This window comes from Nannobrachium achirus (genome assembly GCF_963921795.1).
Source record: "Nannobrachium achirus genome assembly, chromosome: 18".
Classification (NCBI taxonomy): Eukaryota; Metazoa; Chordata; class Actinopteri; order Myctophiformes; family Myctophidae; genus Nannobrachium; species Nannobrachium achirus.
Window position 1 is genome coordinate 37,069,252 of NC_137825.1, and position 14,748 is coordinate 37,083,999.

Consider the following 14,748-nt stretch of genomic DNA (forward strand, 5'->3'; position numbering starts at 1 on the left):
TGCCATTTTGATGAAAAAATAAAAGTGTTTTTCTGCTTTAGCAAAGGCCTGTATTGAGGTTGAATTTGTTCCAGAATTTGTAGATTGTTTAACAGTTGGTGCATGCTCTATATTAGCTTTGAATGTTTCTTGGCACCCTATTAAGTCTTGAATACAGACAAAATCACGTCATCTGTAGTTGGAATGTAATCGTATCAGATTTATGTTACCTACATGACTTGGTGTGTAATCAAGTTAAATGCTATTAGATTTGCAGATAAGTTGTGGAGGTGAACCCAAAGATTCAGGAGTGCTGTATAACCATAGTGGCAGTGCAAGCATGGATTTATGAGGGCAAGTTCATTATCTCCTGGATAGATATAATGGGAATGATGAAGAGAGGTTCAGCAAGAGGGCAGAACAAGAGCTGACATAGTTCAGTCGGGGGTGTACCATTTATAAGCCTATTAAGGCCATGGGTTTGTCAGATAATTTGATATATTAAGACAAGTTCTCAAACTTTAATGTCAAGGAATGTCAAGGAATCTTGACATTTTCTAATGGCCAAAGTATAAGTAGGGTTAAAGTGACTAACTACAAACTGATTTTGACACAAATTTTATTCATTTATCTGAGGACCCTCTGAAACCTCCATAAGGACCCCTAGCAGTCCCCGTTTGGTGTAGTTGTGATAAAATAGATTGGCTACTACGCTGTCATAATAACAACCACTTTGTCTAGAAAAACAGTCACCTGTGACCAGGAAGATGTTTTCCATAATCACAGTGACTGTGCAAGTAACGGGCCAACAAGCAAGTGTCCCATCTCTTTTGGTCATTCACTTTTTGTGGGACTTTAAACTTTTTGGTGCAGCAGCAACACTGGCTACAGCAACACGGGATCCATCATCCATCTGATCGCTGTCCAGGAGCTGCAAGTTCTGCAACTTGTGAGCAACGAGCTATTAAGCCTTATCGGACCAAGGCGTTCATAGATTTCTTTTATCGATCATTTGCGTATCGCAAATGTCAGACTCGATTGAAGAAATCCATGACAGTCTTGGGCCAAGGCTGTCAACGAGCAGTGTTTAGCAAATTATCATTTTCGCTGATGTTCAGATTAGAGTGTCTAGTCGCTGTGGCCAGATTTAAATGAAGTTTAATTCAGCCAATCTGTTTAAGAGAAAGAGAATCAATAACCTAGCTGGATGCTAATGATTTGAGCTAACTGCTCAGTAAAACTCTATGGGTACACATCGGTGGGACAGTATGAGTTTAACAGGCCTATACAAAAGTGAATCTTTCCACCATACATCTAACATCCAGACTGTATGTGAATTCACAGCTTATATTCGAGGACTTGACGAACCATGGAGATTTCATTTGCAGGGAAACGGGCTCTGGTCACGGGAGCAGGAAAAGGTACAGTAAAAAAAAAAGAAAAAAAAAAACACATCAAGTTTCCAGTGCCTACAGTGACACCATCAGGTTGGTTTATTAAAAGTTACACAGAGCTCACAGTAGGCTACAACTTGTTTGAGCTGAAGTGCACTGCTCTGTGCAAGTGAAGCCCAACTATTCCAAGCGTAGGGAGGGAGTCAATGGAAGAACCAGTTCTATATGATGTCGTAAGCTCTCAAACATGATAGGAATGCTGTGTGTCACCCCCAGTGTCACACTGGGAGCTCGAGTGCATAATAGGCTTTGTGTTTATGGATATTTGTCCCTCAGGGATAGGGAGGGCCACTGCACTGGCCTTGGTGCGCTGCGGAGCGGAGGTCACCGCTGTCACCCGCACAAGGTCAGACCTGGACACCCTGGTGCTGGAGGTAAGGTATACCCCCCCACACCCCACTCCACATACACACAATTCAATTCAATTCAAATGCTCAATTCAAAGGGCTTTATTGGCATGAGAAAACATATGTTTACATTGCTAAAGCAGAATTGTACACAATACAATACGATCAAAACAAAATATGTACAAGTGACAGGAGTGAAACAGTTTTCATGTATCAAGGTTACATGCAGACAGTGCAGGGATATATACACAACGATCAGTAGTCTTTAAGGTGGTACACACACACACACACACACACACACACATACCCTGATCTAATTTCTATTCTCATCTATTCTGGCGGGGGGGGGGGTGGGGGGCACATTTGCGACCTCTGCACCCCCAATCTCCCCCCTCTCCAGCTCTCCATCTCGCTGTCCTATTGTGTCCCCATTCCATCTCTCTGCTCATTATGATCACATGCACACACACTCTCTGTCTAGTTATGTCCCCGCTGCTCCTTTCATCTCTGCCGCCCCCTTTTGTTTTCCGCTCCTCCTCGTCCCCGGGACGGGAGGCCGTGCGGGATAGCTCCCCCGGGTGATTCGTTCCGGTGTCTGGTGTGTGGCTTGTCGTCCCGCAGTGTCCGTCCATCACTCCGGTGTGCGTGGACCTGGCGGACTGGGAGGCCGCGGCCGCTGCGCTGCAGGACGTGGGTCCCGTCGATCTGCTGGTGAACAACGCCGCGTGTGCCTCGCTGCAGCCCTTTCTGGAGGTCACCCCGGACCAGTTTGACAAGTAACCCTGATTCACGCTGACGGCGTCGCATGCCGAATTAGCCGGTCTGCACGCTCACAACGCGCCGCAGATGTGATGCTCTGTGAGCTCGTAGATCTGTTATTTTCAGAATAATGTATAGGCATTATTCATATAAATGGGTGGCGGGGTGGAGGGATTTAGACAACAACAGTTTTGAGAGTAAGCCTGATTTATACTGCAGCAACAAATGTGATATAATTTCTGTTGAAAGAGTTTGTGTTGCCACACTTAAGTCGCCAAAGCATAAATCAGACCTCCGAATCAACGCCAAAGTATAAAACTCTAAAAGCCTCCCCATCTCCAGGTCTATGAACGTCAACGTGAGAGCTGTGCTCCAAGTTTCCCAGGTAAAAACAATATCTGTCATCATTGCCATCTGTACAAATGCCTGGTTAGTTTGGTCATTTTGTTTTCAGAGTGTCTCTCTCTATCTCTCCTTTTGGTTGGATCACGTGTAGATTGTGGCCCGGGGTATGAAGGCCAGAGGGACAGGGGGCTCCATCGTAAACATCTCCAGCCAAGCCTCTCAATGTGCCCTCAGAGACCATGCTGTCTACTGTGAGTATGGCGCTCAGTTCACACTTGCAAGTGACCATAAACACTCCATCTGTGTGCCCTCTGTCTCCTTTGTCTCTCATTTTATGTGAACTGTGTGTGTGTGTGTGTGTGTGTGTGTGTGTGTGTGTGTGTGTGTGTGTGTGTGTGTGTGTGTGTGTGTGTGTGTCATACAAAGACTAACATTTTTTACCCAATTTGTGCCCTGCATCAAGCATTGAATGGGGGGTAAGTCCCTGTGACATACACTAGCATCATGTCCAGAAGGTGTACTTGTCCATCAAGAGTTTGGCACCCATGGTGAGCATCATGGCGCATCCCCAGCGTCACATGACGTCCTTTCCTTCTAAAATAACTTGAGTCAGTGTCTTCAGTGGTAATGTGTAGGCATTTCAAGATATACAGTATGCATGACTGTAGAGCAGCATAAAAGCAAAGGGCTCTGTGCATAACTGTAGTCCCAGTTTCTTTTTCCTATGATTGGATAAGCAGCAGATCTTAACCGGACACTTTATGGAGGAGCCAAAAACAAAGCTACAGAAATGGGGAAATGAACTAGAGCAGGAAACAGGTACTGTGTGCTACCTTTGGGTAACTGGGACTACAGTTATGGACAGAGCTGATTCTTCAACCACAGTAAGCTGAAGAAAGGTTTTCATTATACATTTAAATTTGTAGGCTAAAGCTCACATTAGCATGTTAGCACATCACGCAGACAATAGGCATTGTTCAAGATATAATACATGCTGAGTGCTGACACTGCTATGCCAATCACAGCACACGTCATGCTGCTAAGCTGCTCCCCATAGCACTGTAATGCATCATTGCAGATTCATTCACAAACTATACACGTAGTAACTTGCCATCCATAGCTACACACTGCAGAGGGAAGCCACATTATTATTAGACCCGTCTTATTTATCTCTCCCTCTCTTTTCTGGTCTGTTTGATTTAAAGGTGCCACTAAAGGAGCCTTGGACATGTTGACCAAAGTAATGGCTCTGGAGTTGGGACCCTATCAGGTACCAGACCGGCATTATGTATTACACTGAACACAATCAGTTATCGGAACTGCATAATGTATTGGACCCTGTCACATACCAGACCCACATTATCGATCACACTGGACTTGATCAGGCACCAGACCTGATCAGGTCATGTAATACGTGATTTCCAAAATAGACTATTGCTGAGTGTGCTTCTAAAGGAAACCCTTCACGGTTTATAACAGTTGCCAAACAGTTGTGGCAGCAGCTATAGCAATAAGAGGGAGGAGGTAGGGTCAGTTCAGAATAAAACGATAGCAATGACAAGCAAATATAACTTCAGGTGAATAATGAATGTGCAAAATAATAATATTGTTTCAATTTGCAAAACGATTTTCATGAATGTCTTTCAATAGGTCAAACCAAATTAGATATTCAACAGTGACCTAATAATGTCCTGTCACTGTCCATAAACCAAAATCCCAAATCCAAAGGCCTATTCTATATGCAAAAACGTAAAGTCCGCTCTTACCACTCTCCACAAAGTTTGTCCACAGAAATCCTTTTGCCCAGAATTCCAAGAATCCACGTAGAAATCCCAACAGTTACCACTAGCAAGAACTTGGAATGAAATGATCTGGACTCTAGTCTCACTCCTCATTCACACAAACATTTCTCATCACAATCATCACTGACAGCCCATCTCAAGTGAGACAGGTGAATCAAATTACAGCAATAATGTAGCCAGGGTGCCAGCCTGCTACCCAGGCTAGCAATAATGTGTACACCAACTATAATATGAACACAAAATAACACAAATGGTCTTTTACATAAATCAGTACATTCATATATAATAAGAAAGCACAACATAATTGACATACTGCAGGGCACAAAAACATACAACATGTGACTCTGGACACAGAGGGTATAGGGTTTACACTTACAGCCCTGTGATTGAACAATCTAATGTATATGTTACAGTATGTTTGGGTAACTCAGGACGTTCATTGTAAGAGCGCTTGTTTTGTCGTTCACCACACACCAATCACCACCAGATGGCGACGACAGCCATTCACTAGTGAAGGCGCTGACGTCACTCGTTTGCGACTCTCTTTCTTTATTTACTAGCCTAGCTCGGCAGTGTTTAGCCATTAGCCATTAGCCATTAGCTCCATTGTAGTCACTTGGACAGGGCGTTTATCGTGGGCTTGCCCAGGCCTTACGGCCTGGGCATAAATATAACGATTGCATTCACCACGGCTTCGTAACTGGCCCGCTCTTCGCGGCCACTCGCGCCTGCGGCGCTCGGGGGCGAAGAGCAGGACCAAGGTCCGCTGGCCTTCGCGCCGCTTGCAATGTCGTGGACAATCGAGCGGCTCCGCCTGGAGGACGTTGTTGTGGCGACCGCTTGTTCCCCCCCGTGCCGCACGGCGAGTGCTCCGTTTCTCGACCGTACTGTTTCTCTAACAAACCGTGACATATACACTCAACCATCTCTGGCTATTTATGCAATGCACAAGGCAGAGGGGGTGATTTCTTCCCTATCCTCTTTGAACTGCACAACTCATGCTGTGAGGCGCAGACCATGTATAATATAATGTATGATATGATCCCTTTACTGCATTTCTGACCTGTGCTGTGTGCAGATCCGTGTAAACAGTGTGAACCCCACAGTGGTTATGACTGAAATGGGCCGTCTGGGCTGGAGCGATCCGGACAAGGCCAAGACCATGACCTCACGCATCCCGCTGGGCAGGTTTGCAGGTCAGACTGTTTATTGCTACAGTTTAATACCTTGTACGTCATTATCTTTCTTCATAACACACAGAGCACTGGTATCGTACAACAGAGTTTGAACGCTGAGAACCTGGACGAAAACACCAGTTGTAGATAAGGTTAGAATTTAGGGAGTAGCTACTGTACAGGTTGAAGGTCACACAGCTGCCAGCAGAAGAGGGGCCTTTGTTTTATGATTCACACAGCTTAGTAGAGGATCAAATGTTTTGTCAGGAAGAGGAAGTTAGACTGTTTTGTCTGTCTTTGGTTTAGGATGTATGTATTTGTGTATGACTGTTACAGACTAGTGCTGTGAATAAACGTTTTCTATTATCTTCTAACATAGCATCCGAGTCAAGGTTTGCTGTTTTTGAGAGTTTCAATTCCGCTGGGCTTTAGTCATAAAGTCCATAAATTAAGTAGGATTTCTACGTCAGTTTAATCGATTATAATCGTTTTCCTAGTGGATTTACAGGGCTTGTAGATTGCCTATTTTCACTATCTTTGTGCCACACCACGAAATTAGGGTTTAGTGGTTAATCAATTTAGCCGATTATAACACATTTGTAAAAATTGTTTGTGTCGATTCATTAAGATATATATTATATATAAATGTCTTCTTGATTATTCGATTAATTGAAAAAGTAATCAATAGAATAATCACTGACAAGATCTTGTAGCCCTACTCTCGCTCTCACTCATTTCTTTTGTTAATGCTTTATCTCTTTCTCTTACTCTGTCTGTGCAGAGGTGGAGGATGTCGTTAACAGCATCTTGTTCCTGCTGAGCAATAAGAGCAACATGACCAATGGAGTCACTCTGCCTGTGGACGGAGGATTTCTGGCTTGCTGAAAGGTTGCATCTCAGTAGTGGAGCAAATATGCACACACCTGGAATTTGTACCCTCCCTGCATTCAAGCCATCCTGACTAATAGGAGCAGTGGGCTGAACAGCACCAGGGATGCAGTTAGGGGTTCAGTGTCTTGATAGGCTCTATGCACTGCAGCCATATCCTTCAAAGGTGTTAACAATAATACTAATGAAGGCTCTGTTGCATTCTGGTTTGTTTCGCTTAGCCTTTGTCCTTCCAGTATGGCTGCTGTGCGCATAGGGCCTATTACGGACACTTGTCGGGAGGAGATTAAATTCAATACTTTATTGCCATGTCAACAGAGTTGATTGCCAGGATCAAACCAGGAACCTTCCAATTCCAACCACTCTTACCTCCTTATTAACTGCCACCCCAATCCTGCATTTTGTTTCTCATGTCACTGGCTGAACAAGAGCAGAAACACTTACTACTTCTTCTGGTGTAATTGAGTAAATCCAGTGTGTGATTTATTCTGAGCTGTGAAGTGTGAACCCAAGCCAGCAAAGGCAGATTGTAACCGAAAGCAAAATGTCTTACATATACATTTGTATTTATTATACAAAATTGAAATATTTCACCACACAGACATGTGAAGTCATAAAAAATAAGACAAACAGTTGAAACAAGTATACAAGTCATCTTACATTACATACATACATGGCCAATGCATTTCATCATACAACCTTTCCTAAGAATTACAGTGGGTCAAATAAACCAGATAATTTCCATGCAATAGTAGTTTGTATTTTTTGCTGCGCTTCTCAGCTACATTTTTCACACCCTAGGCAGGACTGGACACAACATTATTCAACCACACAGTTGCTATGCCAACCAAAGACAGCAAGGAATTGCAGTGCTGCGTCTCACCAGAGGAGGGAAACAGACACCCTAGTTCCACAAACCATACAGAAATGCATTTCATAAAGGCAATCTGTACTGTTTGCCACATGTGACAAATGGTACAATGATTGGCATCTTTATCTTACATAGTTTTGCAACATTTCTAAATTCAATGTGAGTGACTATAATCCTTTTAGCTTGAATAATTTTAGAAGTTTAAGAGCTAAATATTCAGGTACATGTAGATACTCATAATGCATTCCTTCTCTAATGGTTATTCTGTACATCACTAGACTTGTAATCAATGTCCCTTTTTCTTTTTTCTTTGTTGACCGTTGAAAAGTCTTGTGTATTTCTACAATACAATATGAAATAGTACCAAAAAACTTGACACTAAAAAAATCTGCTCAAAACAATACTGTCTTTTACACACTAACCCACGCTCGCTTTCTCATTGACACCAGCATGTGCTCATCTCCACACACACGCGCACACAAACATGCACACCCCCACATGCATGCTTGCGCCACACACAGGACACAGATAAGATCTAAAACAATGGGATAAATTAAGACAGGTAATATTATTAAGACCCATGCAAGCTCTTCCACCTCAGAGGCAGAACTCAGGCAGCAAGGTTGTACAGCCCACATGTTTGGCATGCTTGTCTGTCACACGTTCACAGAGTTAGATGAAGTTACCCAGAAACCCCTACCTAGGATCAGACCCACATTTCTTAAAGTGATCCCTGGCTAATACGACAAATATGCCTTAATACATTATAATTGTCCTCTATAACTGCAAAGTAAAATTAAAAACACCTTAAATATTTTATTTCTTCTAGAAATAGCTAATCTTTCACTCAACAGGGGAAATGCCCGTCGCAAGTTGATGATGTCATAAATGTCATGTGTGATCTATCCCTATGGAATTTATGGCATGCATGTGAAAATAAAAACGAACGTAATATTTCCTATGGTTAATATGAGCATCAAATCAATATTTCAAATGTGTTTTTTGCACATGCATGCCGTAAATTCCATAGGGATAGATCACACATGACATTTATGACATCATCAACTTGCGACAGGCAATTCCCCTATTGAGTGAAATATTCGTTATTTCTAGGAGAAATAAAATATTTAAGGTGTTTTTAATTTTACTTTATAGTTATAGAGGACTATTATAATGTATTAAGGCATATTTGTCGTATTAGCCAGGGATCACTTTAACCACATGAACCCTCGCATCCTTATTCTGGGCTAGCCATAGAATGGCTGTGATATTACATATATTTCATATAGACAACCATAAATTACTCCCATGCCCTCCGGGTAGCAGCATCGTCGTGGCGTCATTAAGAGTTCTCCGTGTGTACTCAACCAATGATTAATTGCTGCGACTTGGGCTCTAGTTTCATATCCATTTGAAGAAAACTTGTTTAGTCAAATATATCCACCTTTTCACAAGCTGCATAGATTCTTCAGACCCACATTCTCCTACCCGACGGGGTCTAAAATGATTGGAAGACTGAAAATATGAAAACTTCCTTTGGTGAGCATATGTATGTTCTCACCAAAGGACGTTTTCATATTTCATTCCTGCTAACATTTTGGTGAGTGCATACACAGAGCTACAACATTTAATGCCACCACGATGTGTCTGCTACCCGGAGGTGCATGGGAGTGATCTATGGCTGTGTATGGGATACATGAAATGTATGTGATGTCACAGCAATTATAGGGCTGATTCTGGGCATGTCATGATAAAGAACATTCTGCGAAAACAGTAGAACCTTCGGCGAACAAATAGCAGGTCTATAGGCTTGAAATGTACCTTATAGTTTCGCTATTTTTGCTTTTTGACAACAAAGTATATAGGCTTTAAGTGGTTAAGAAAAACTATTCAAAATGTGTTGCATTTTAGGTACATCAAATTAACTCATTATGACAATCTGCCAGCCAATTGTATTAATTCTATCTCCATGACATGTCACTGCTCACTGATCCAACATCAGATGTCCTGGGTAACTTCAAACCTGAAGGCGAATTCACAGTTCACTTTCTATTTAGTCAACACTGCATCAACTCAAGCAAGCATGGCTGATAACGGAGGGACGTCATGAATGAGATTAATAGACAGCTTTGTCAATTCTGTGCATATAAAATACAATGGCAACTTGATGCAGTTATGTATACAAAGTACATGGAAAGTCATTGCTTTCCATCGAGTGATGAACATATTAAGTCATGTAAAAAAAAAACCTTTGTGTAATAGTGGTCTTGATACCATTGTCAATTTGAAAAACATGAATAGAAAGAAGGAAAACCTCAGCAGTGCTAACACTCTTTCTCTCTCTCTCTCTCTCTCTCTCTCTCTCTCTCTCTCTCTCTCTCTTCCTCATACACTCAGAGAAGTAGTGGTTGTTGTTGTTATGTTGTTGTGTTATGCCATCCTCAGAACATGGTGCACCTCTTGCCCCTTTTCTTGACGGGCGGAGGGCAGAGCACGGCACGGATGGCCTCGTCGAACACCGTCTTCAGTCCTCTCTGGGTCAACGCAGAGCACTCCAGGTACTTCACAGCCCCTGGGAAACCAGGACCATCATAGTGTGTTAAAAGACGGGAAACACACTTAACTTAGGTTAGTTCTCGGTGCAATCGCCTCCCCTGGGAAAATGCAGTGAGGCCAGTTAAAGGCACAGGAAACGATTTCTGGGTTTTGTGAGCGTTTTTCTAAACGTGACACTAGTTTAGTTTGTGGTACAACTGCTTACACTGAAAGCAGCGAAAGATGCAGTCATAGATCTTGGTGTGTTTCTCATATCACAAATGCATATGGACAAATAATCCATGCATGGCTTGCAACGCATGTGTTTCAGCACACAATGTGCTGTTTGTACCATTCAGCTTTTTTTGCTGCCTATTATTTAAAATCTATTTTCGATGTTATCCGCGAGTGCTGGTGTCTCCTTTCGCCATTGTACTCATCAGGCCGGTGCACCCGGAAAGAAATTGAAATTAGAGTTGTACTCACACCCACCATACTCGTACATACAGATATATAAAACATATCCAGCCCTCAAAACAGCCTCACCAATCTCCCGCGCCATGGCCAGGCCCTGAGGGTAGGTGATGGGGGAGAGCTTCTTGTCCCTGAGTCTCTCGATGGTGTCCTTATCATCTCGAAGATCCAGCTTGGTGCCCACCAGGATGATGGGTGTGTTAGGGCAGTGATGTCTTACCTCAGGGTACCACTGAGGCACCACACACAGGAAAAGTTAAGTTAGAGAGAGAAAAGTTAGAATACAGTGTCTCAAGCAATGGACCCCATTCCATGACGACACCGAACAGACTCTTTACAAGAATCCGTGGATTGTGAAACGAGATGCAGAAGCAGCAAACATTCGTAAGAGATTCACCTGAATGAACTGAAAGGATCTCATTGAACCACGAACAACTGCATAGAGAGAGTTTCAACCTTGGACCAAATGATTGCGATTTCACATGAGAGCACCTCAGGGTGCTCTGCAGCTGAAACCACAGTGTGCCGTCACTCTTTCTACACAGTCTTTGGCCCCCTTCAGACCTCGCCTTACAACATTTAACCCATGACACATTCCGCAACAGAATGTGAGAGCTCTCGATGCCCCTCAGGCGCTGAAATGCACAATGTCCAAAGACGAGGCCTGGTTGGAGGCATTCACAGCGGATGACGCCAGGTGAAGCCATAGATGTGCCTCCTTATGGTCAGACTCGGCATGTGGGGGGGAGTGGGGTTGGGGGAGGCGGATCAAGGGGTCAGTCAGCGTACTGACCTTAGCTCGGACGTTCTCAAAGGAGGCCGGGCTGACCAGCGAGAAGCATATCAAGAACACATCCTGGGAGAGAATCAGAGAAATGGCCATTTGAGAGCAAAGTCTGTGTGTGCCTGCATGCGAGTGTGAGTGTGAGTGTGAGTGTGTGTGTGTGTGTGTGTGTGTGTGTGTGTGTGTGTGTGTGTGTGTGTGTGTGTGAGGGTGGACGCATGCACAGTGTCAAAAGTTGTGTGCAGAGGCCTCGGAAAGTGTTTAGAAATTAGTATGTTTTCATGTGTGTAATAGACAGAAAGAGAGAGAGAGAGAGATAACGCATGGATTAGGTAGGTATGTGTGCACACATGCATGTGTGTGTGTTTGGATACCGTCTGTGGGTAAGACAGTGGTCTGAGCCTGTCATAGTCCTCTTGCCCCGCTGTATCCCACAGGCCCAGGTTGACTGGTTTTCCATCCACCATAACATTGGCAGAGTAGTTGTCGAAGCTTGTAGGCCAGGGGAGAGAAGAGCACTTTAGTGAAATATATCAAAGCAATATTTGACTATTGCACACGTAGGCTGTTAGGCTCGTTAACAGGGACATGCAGAGAATGTTAGAGAGGCAGGGGTTGAAAGTTCTAAAAGGGCCTTTTGGTGAAAATATCGAACATAGCAGACCTCCAAGCTCACAACACGTCGCAGCGTGATGCATTGTGAGCTTTGAGGTCGGCTATTTTCGATACTTGATACCACACTGAACTAAGCATTAGTCAATACAAGTCAATACTGGAGATGTGGTGTATGGCATGGATTTCTACATAGAGAGGGCAATTCTTTCAACATAAGATGCTGCATTCAAGTTCAGGAGAGTTTGGACATGGAATTATATTGAATGCTGCCTTCAGGTATGGCATGGAAAGAGGGCATTTGCATTTCTATCACTATAGTAAAAACTGCATTCATGGTCTGGAGAGGCACTTTTTACAGACGGGTAAAAGGGCAGGGGCTCAAGCCCCCTTTGGTGTGTGCACGTGCCTGCTCGTTAACTTAAAGTTGGAAATGATATGCTACAATAGTAAGCAGGCAAGATATAGTCTAATAAAAGCGTAGCCTCCCTGTCCAATCTTTAGTTATCCGTAGTAGGTTTCTAGTAGGTGTGCAGTTTGAAAACGAAGCGACACATATCTCAATGCGGTGTTCAGTTTACAAACAGCAGCACCGTGCCATGGTGTGTAATGTCTGTTCGCTGCCATACAGCGAGTTGCGTTGTTAAGGTCCTGTTTTGTGATGTCACACACAGCTGTGATTGGTCTGTGCTCGTGGGGAATTACAGACATACTGTACATACAGTACAGACAAACCCTGTTCTAGTAAACAGATCTGGTCTTCGGCTGTGCCATAAAACATTTGCATGTGGTTTACTCACACAGTGGGGATGTATTCTCCAGGGAAGGCATTGGTGGTGTAACTGATCAGCAGACAGGTCTTACCCACAGCCCTGAGGGAGAGGGAAAGCAAGAAAGAAAGAGATGAAAAGGACGGGAGAATCATAACTGTCTTGTAAAAAGAAAAAACTAAAAAGTGCTCTAATATCCAATATTAAAGGTCTAATTGTCCAGCATCAAACATGTACAGTCACTTATCATCAATGCTGTCAAGTTTGAGAGAAACGACTAAAGGTAGATGAAAGAACAACATCTGGAGAGAGGTAATAAACTCCGAGGTCAAGACAATCTGCTGAGATATTTGGTGGCTCGTTGTTGTTCAGAGTTTGTAATATAATGTAAGCCATTAAACATTTATAGTGGTAACAAAAGGAAGGGAAAAATAATCATTTTGCATGCGTGCTTGAGTGTGTGACACTGTGTGTGTGTGTGTGCGTAAAGACAGGCGGCCTCTCCCTCTCAGTGTCACACAGACAGTGTCCTACATTCACATTGCCTGGAGGGTGTAGTAGACCTCACACACACACACACACACACACACACGCTCACACACACACCTCCACACGCACACGCTTACACATAAATGGGAACAACATGCTCGCATCTCTCTCAGTCACATAGTACACAACACACGCTGAATATCGGCTGGCAGTGTTTGTGTGCCTGTCCCAGGAAAGATGTGCAAATTGGAACTGGAAGTGGTATGGATGAGTATGGGGTGATTGCCGGTGCACTCATGCATGCAAAAAACGAGTGATTGTGTCGTGTGTGCGTGTGTGTGTCTTGGTGACTGGTGTGTGCTCACACACAGTACCAATGTTCGTCAGGGTATCACAATATTTGAGGTCAGTGGGTTTCACCGGCTGGGAGAGAGGAGGTGGGAATGACATCAGAGGAGAGAGGGTTGGAGACTGGAAAAACAAGGAGTGGTAGTTGACAGTATATGGGTTCATGGTAGCCTACAGATCACTAAATCAGACACACACCGGATAAACGCCTTGACATCTGCATGTCATTTATTGATCGATGACCTCAGTGCACAGAGCTCTCTCTGCCTTACTTCAGATGTCCACTGTAACAACATCCATCTACTCTATAGCCAGGCTGAGATATTAAGGACATGGATTTGACAGGTGAATCCGACAGCCAGTGAGGGGGGGGGGGGGGGGGGTGTAATCATGATGTATCTCGCTGAAAATGTCGAACCAATACAGCTGAATGGCATAGCAGTAGCCTTCGAATGAAACTATAAACACATGAAAGACACAGGAGAGAAAGGCTGGCAGGCCTATATTGGCCCATAGATTCCTCAGCGTGCATCAGCACTTCAGACTGATTCCAATGGCCTAACGTTGTACAGTAAAGGCGTGTAGGTGTTTCCCTGCATAGCATCCCAAGGCGCTCTACTCGTAACCTACAATAGGCTCACCAAACGACTCGAGAGAGACAGAGAGACAAACCCCGATCAGATCAAGTGTGCGTCTAAAAGATCTGAGAATGGCCCTGCTTGCAAGAAACATCGCGTAGTTGTTTGCATTGCAACGAGGAGACCTCATAGACGAGGCGAGCGAGATCCACCCGTCAAACCGCGTAGAGTCCCAGCCCATTTTCTACCGCGGTAACGTGAGCCGCCGCCGGCCGAACGCCCGGTGTTAACGGGAGTCCGGCCGCGGCGGCTCACGTTACCGCGGACCTTTTCTGATAGCATCCTCCCATCCATTCGTGGTCGCATCACTGAATCACACATGAAAAAAATGATACGCCTCGTGTGTGTGAATGCAAATTAAAAAGGCTTACCCGTCGCCGACCACCACACATTTTATAGCTTGCATTTGTAAAGGAGCTGGCGGCGTCAAAAGCGGACAGCAGTTTCGTTAAACAGACGCCAACAATTTGCTGTGTGG

At 44.0% G+C, this 14,748-nt stretch overlaps 2 protein-coding genes across 2 annotated transcripts; one reads left to right on the forward strand and one right to left on the reverse strand.

Moving 5' to 3' along the window:
* Positions 1-787: 787 nt before the first annotated feature.
* dcxr (dicarbonyl/L-xylulose reductase) lies at positions 788-7,498 on the forward strand. Its single transcript, XM_080747681.1, has 9 exons — positions 788-928; positions 1,324-1,400; positions 1,710-1,807; positions 2,402-2,556; positions 2,882-2,924; positions 3,036-3,135; positions 4,090-4,154; positions 5,765-5,882; positions 6,643-7,498. Exons 2-9 carry the CDS (start codon positions 1,349-1,351, stop codon positions 6,744-6,746), a joined length of 735 nt encoding a protein of 244 aa, XP_080603807.1. The 5' UTR covers positions 788-928; positions 1,324-1,348; the 3' UTR covers positions 6,747-7,498.
* A 2,563-nt stretch (positions 7,499-10,061) lies between these two features.
* On the reverse strand, positions 10,062-14,741 carry rac3b (Rac family small GTPase 3b; the record flags this gene model as incomplete). The annotated part of the gene is made up of 6 exons (XM_080746929.1): positions 14,642-14,741; positions 12,826-12,897; positions 11,788-11,905; positions 11,423-11,485; positions 10,702-10,861; positions 10,062-10,192 (listed from the first exon to the last, which is right to left on the reverse strand). The coding sequence occupies exons 1-6, from the start codon at positions 14,674-14,676 to the stop codon at positions 10,062-10,064; spliced, it is 579 nt and encodes a 192-aa protein (XP_080603055.1). The 5' UTR covers positions 14,677-14,741.
* Positions 14,742-14,748: the final 7 nt, after the last annotated feature.

What these genes read in the sequence shown, in the direction of transcription:
- dcxr (XM_080747681.1), top strand. Translation starts at nt 1,349, where the DNA reads ATGGAGATTTCATTTGCAGGGAAACGGGCTCTGGTCACGGGAGCAGGA. An exon ending in TGGACACCCTGGTGCTGGAG is followed by an intron (nt 1,808 to 2,401) that starts GTAAGGTATACC and finishes GTCGTCCCGCAG; the next exon opens with TGTCCGTCCATCACTCCGGT. An exon ending in CCCGCTGGGCAGGTTTGCAG is followed by an intron (nt 5,883 to 6,642) that starts GTCAGACTGTTT and finishes CTGTCTGTGCAG; the next exon opens with AGGTGGAGGATGTCGTTAAC.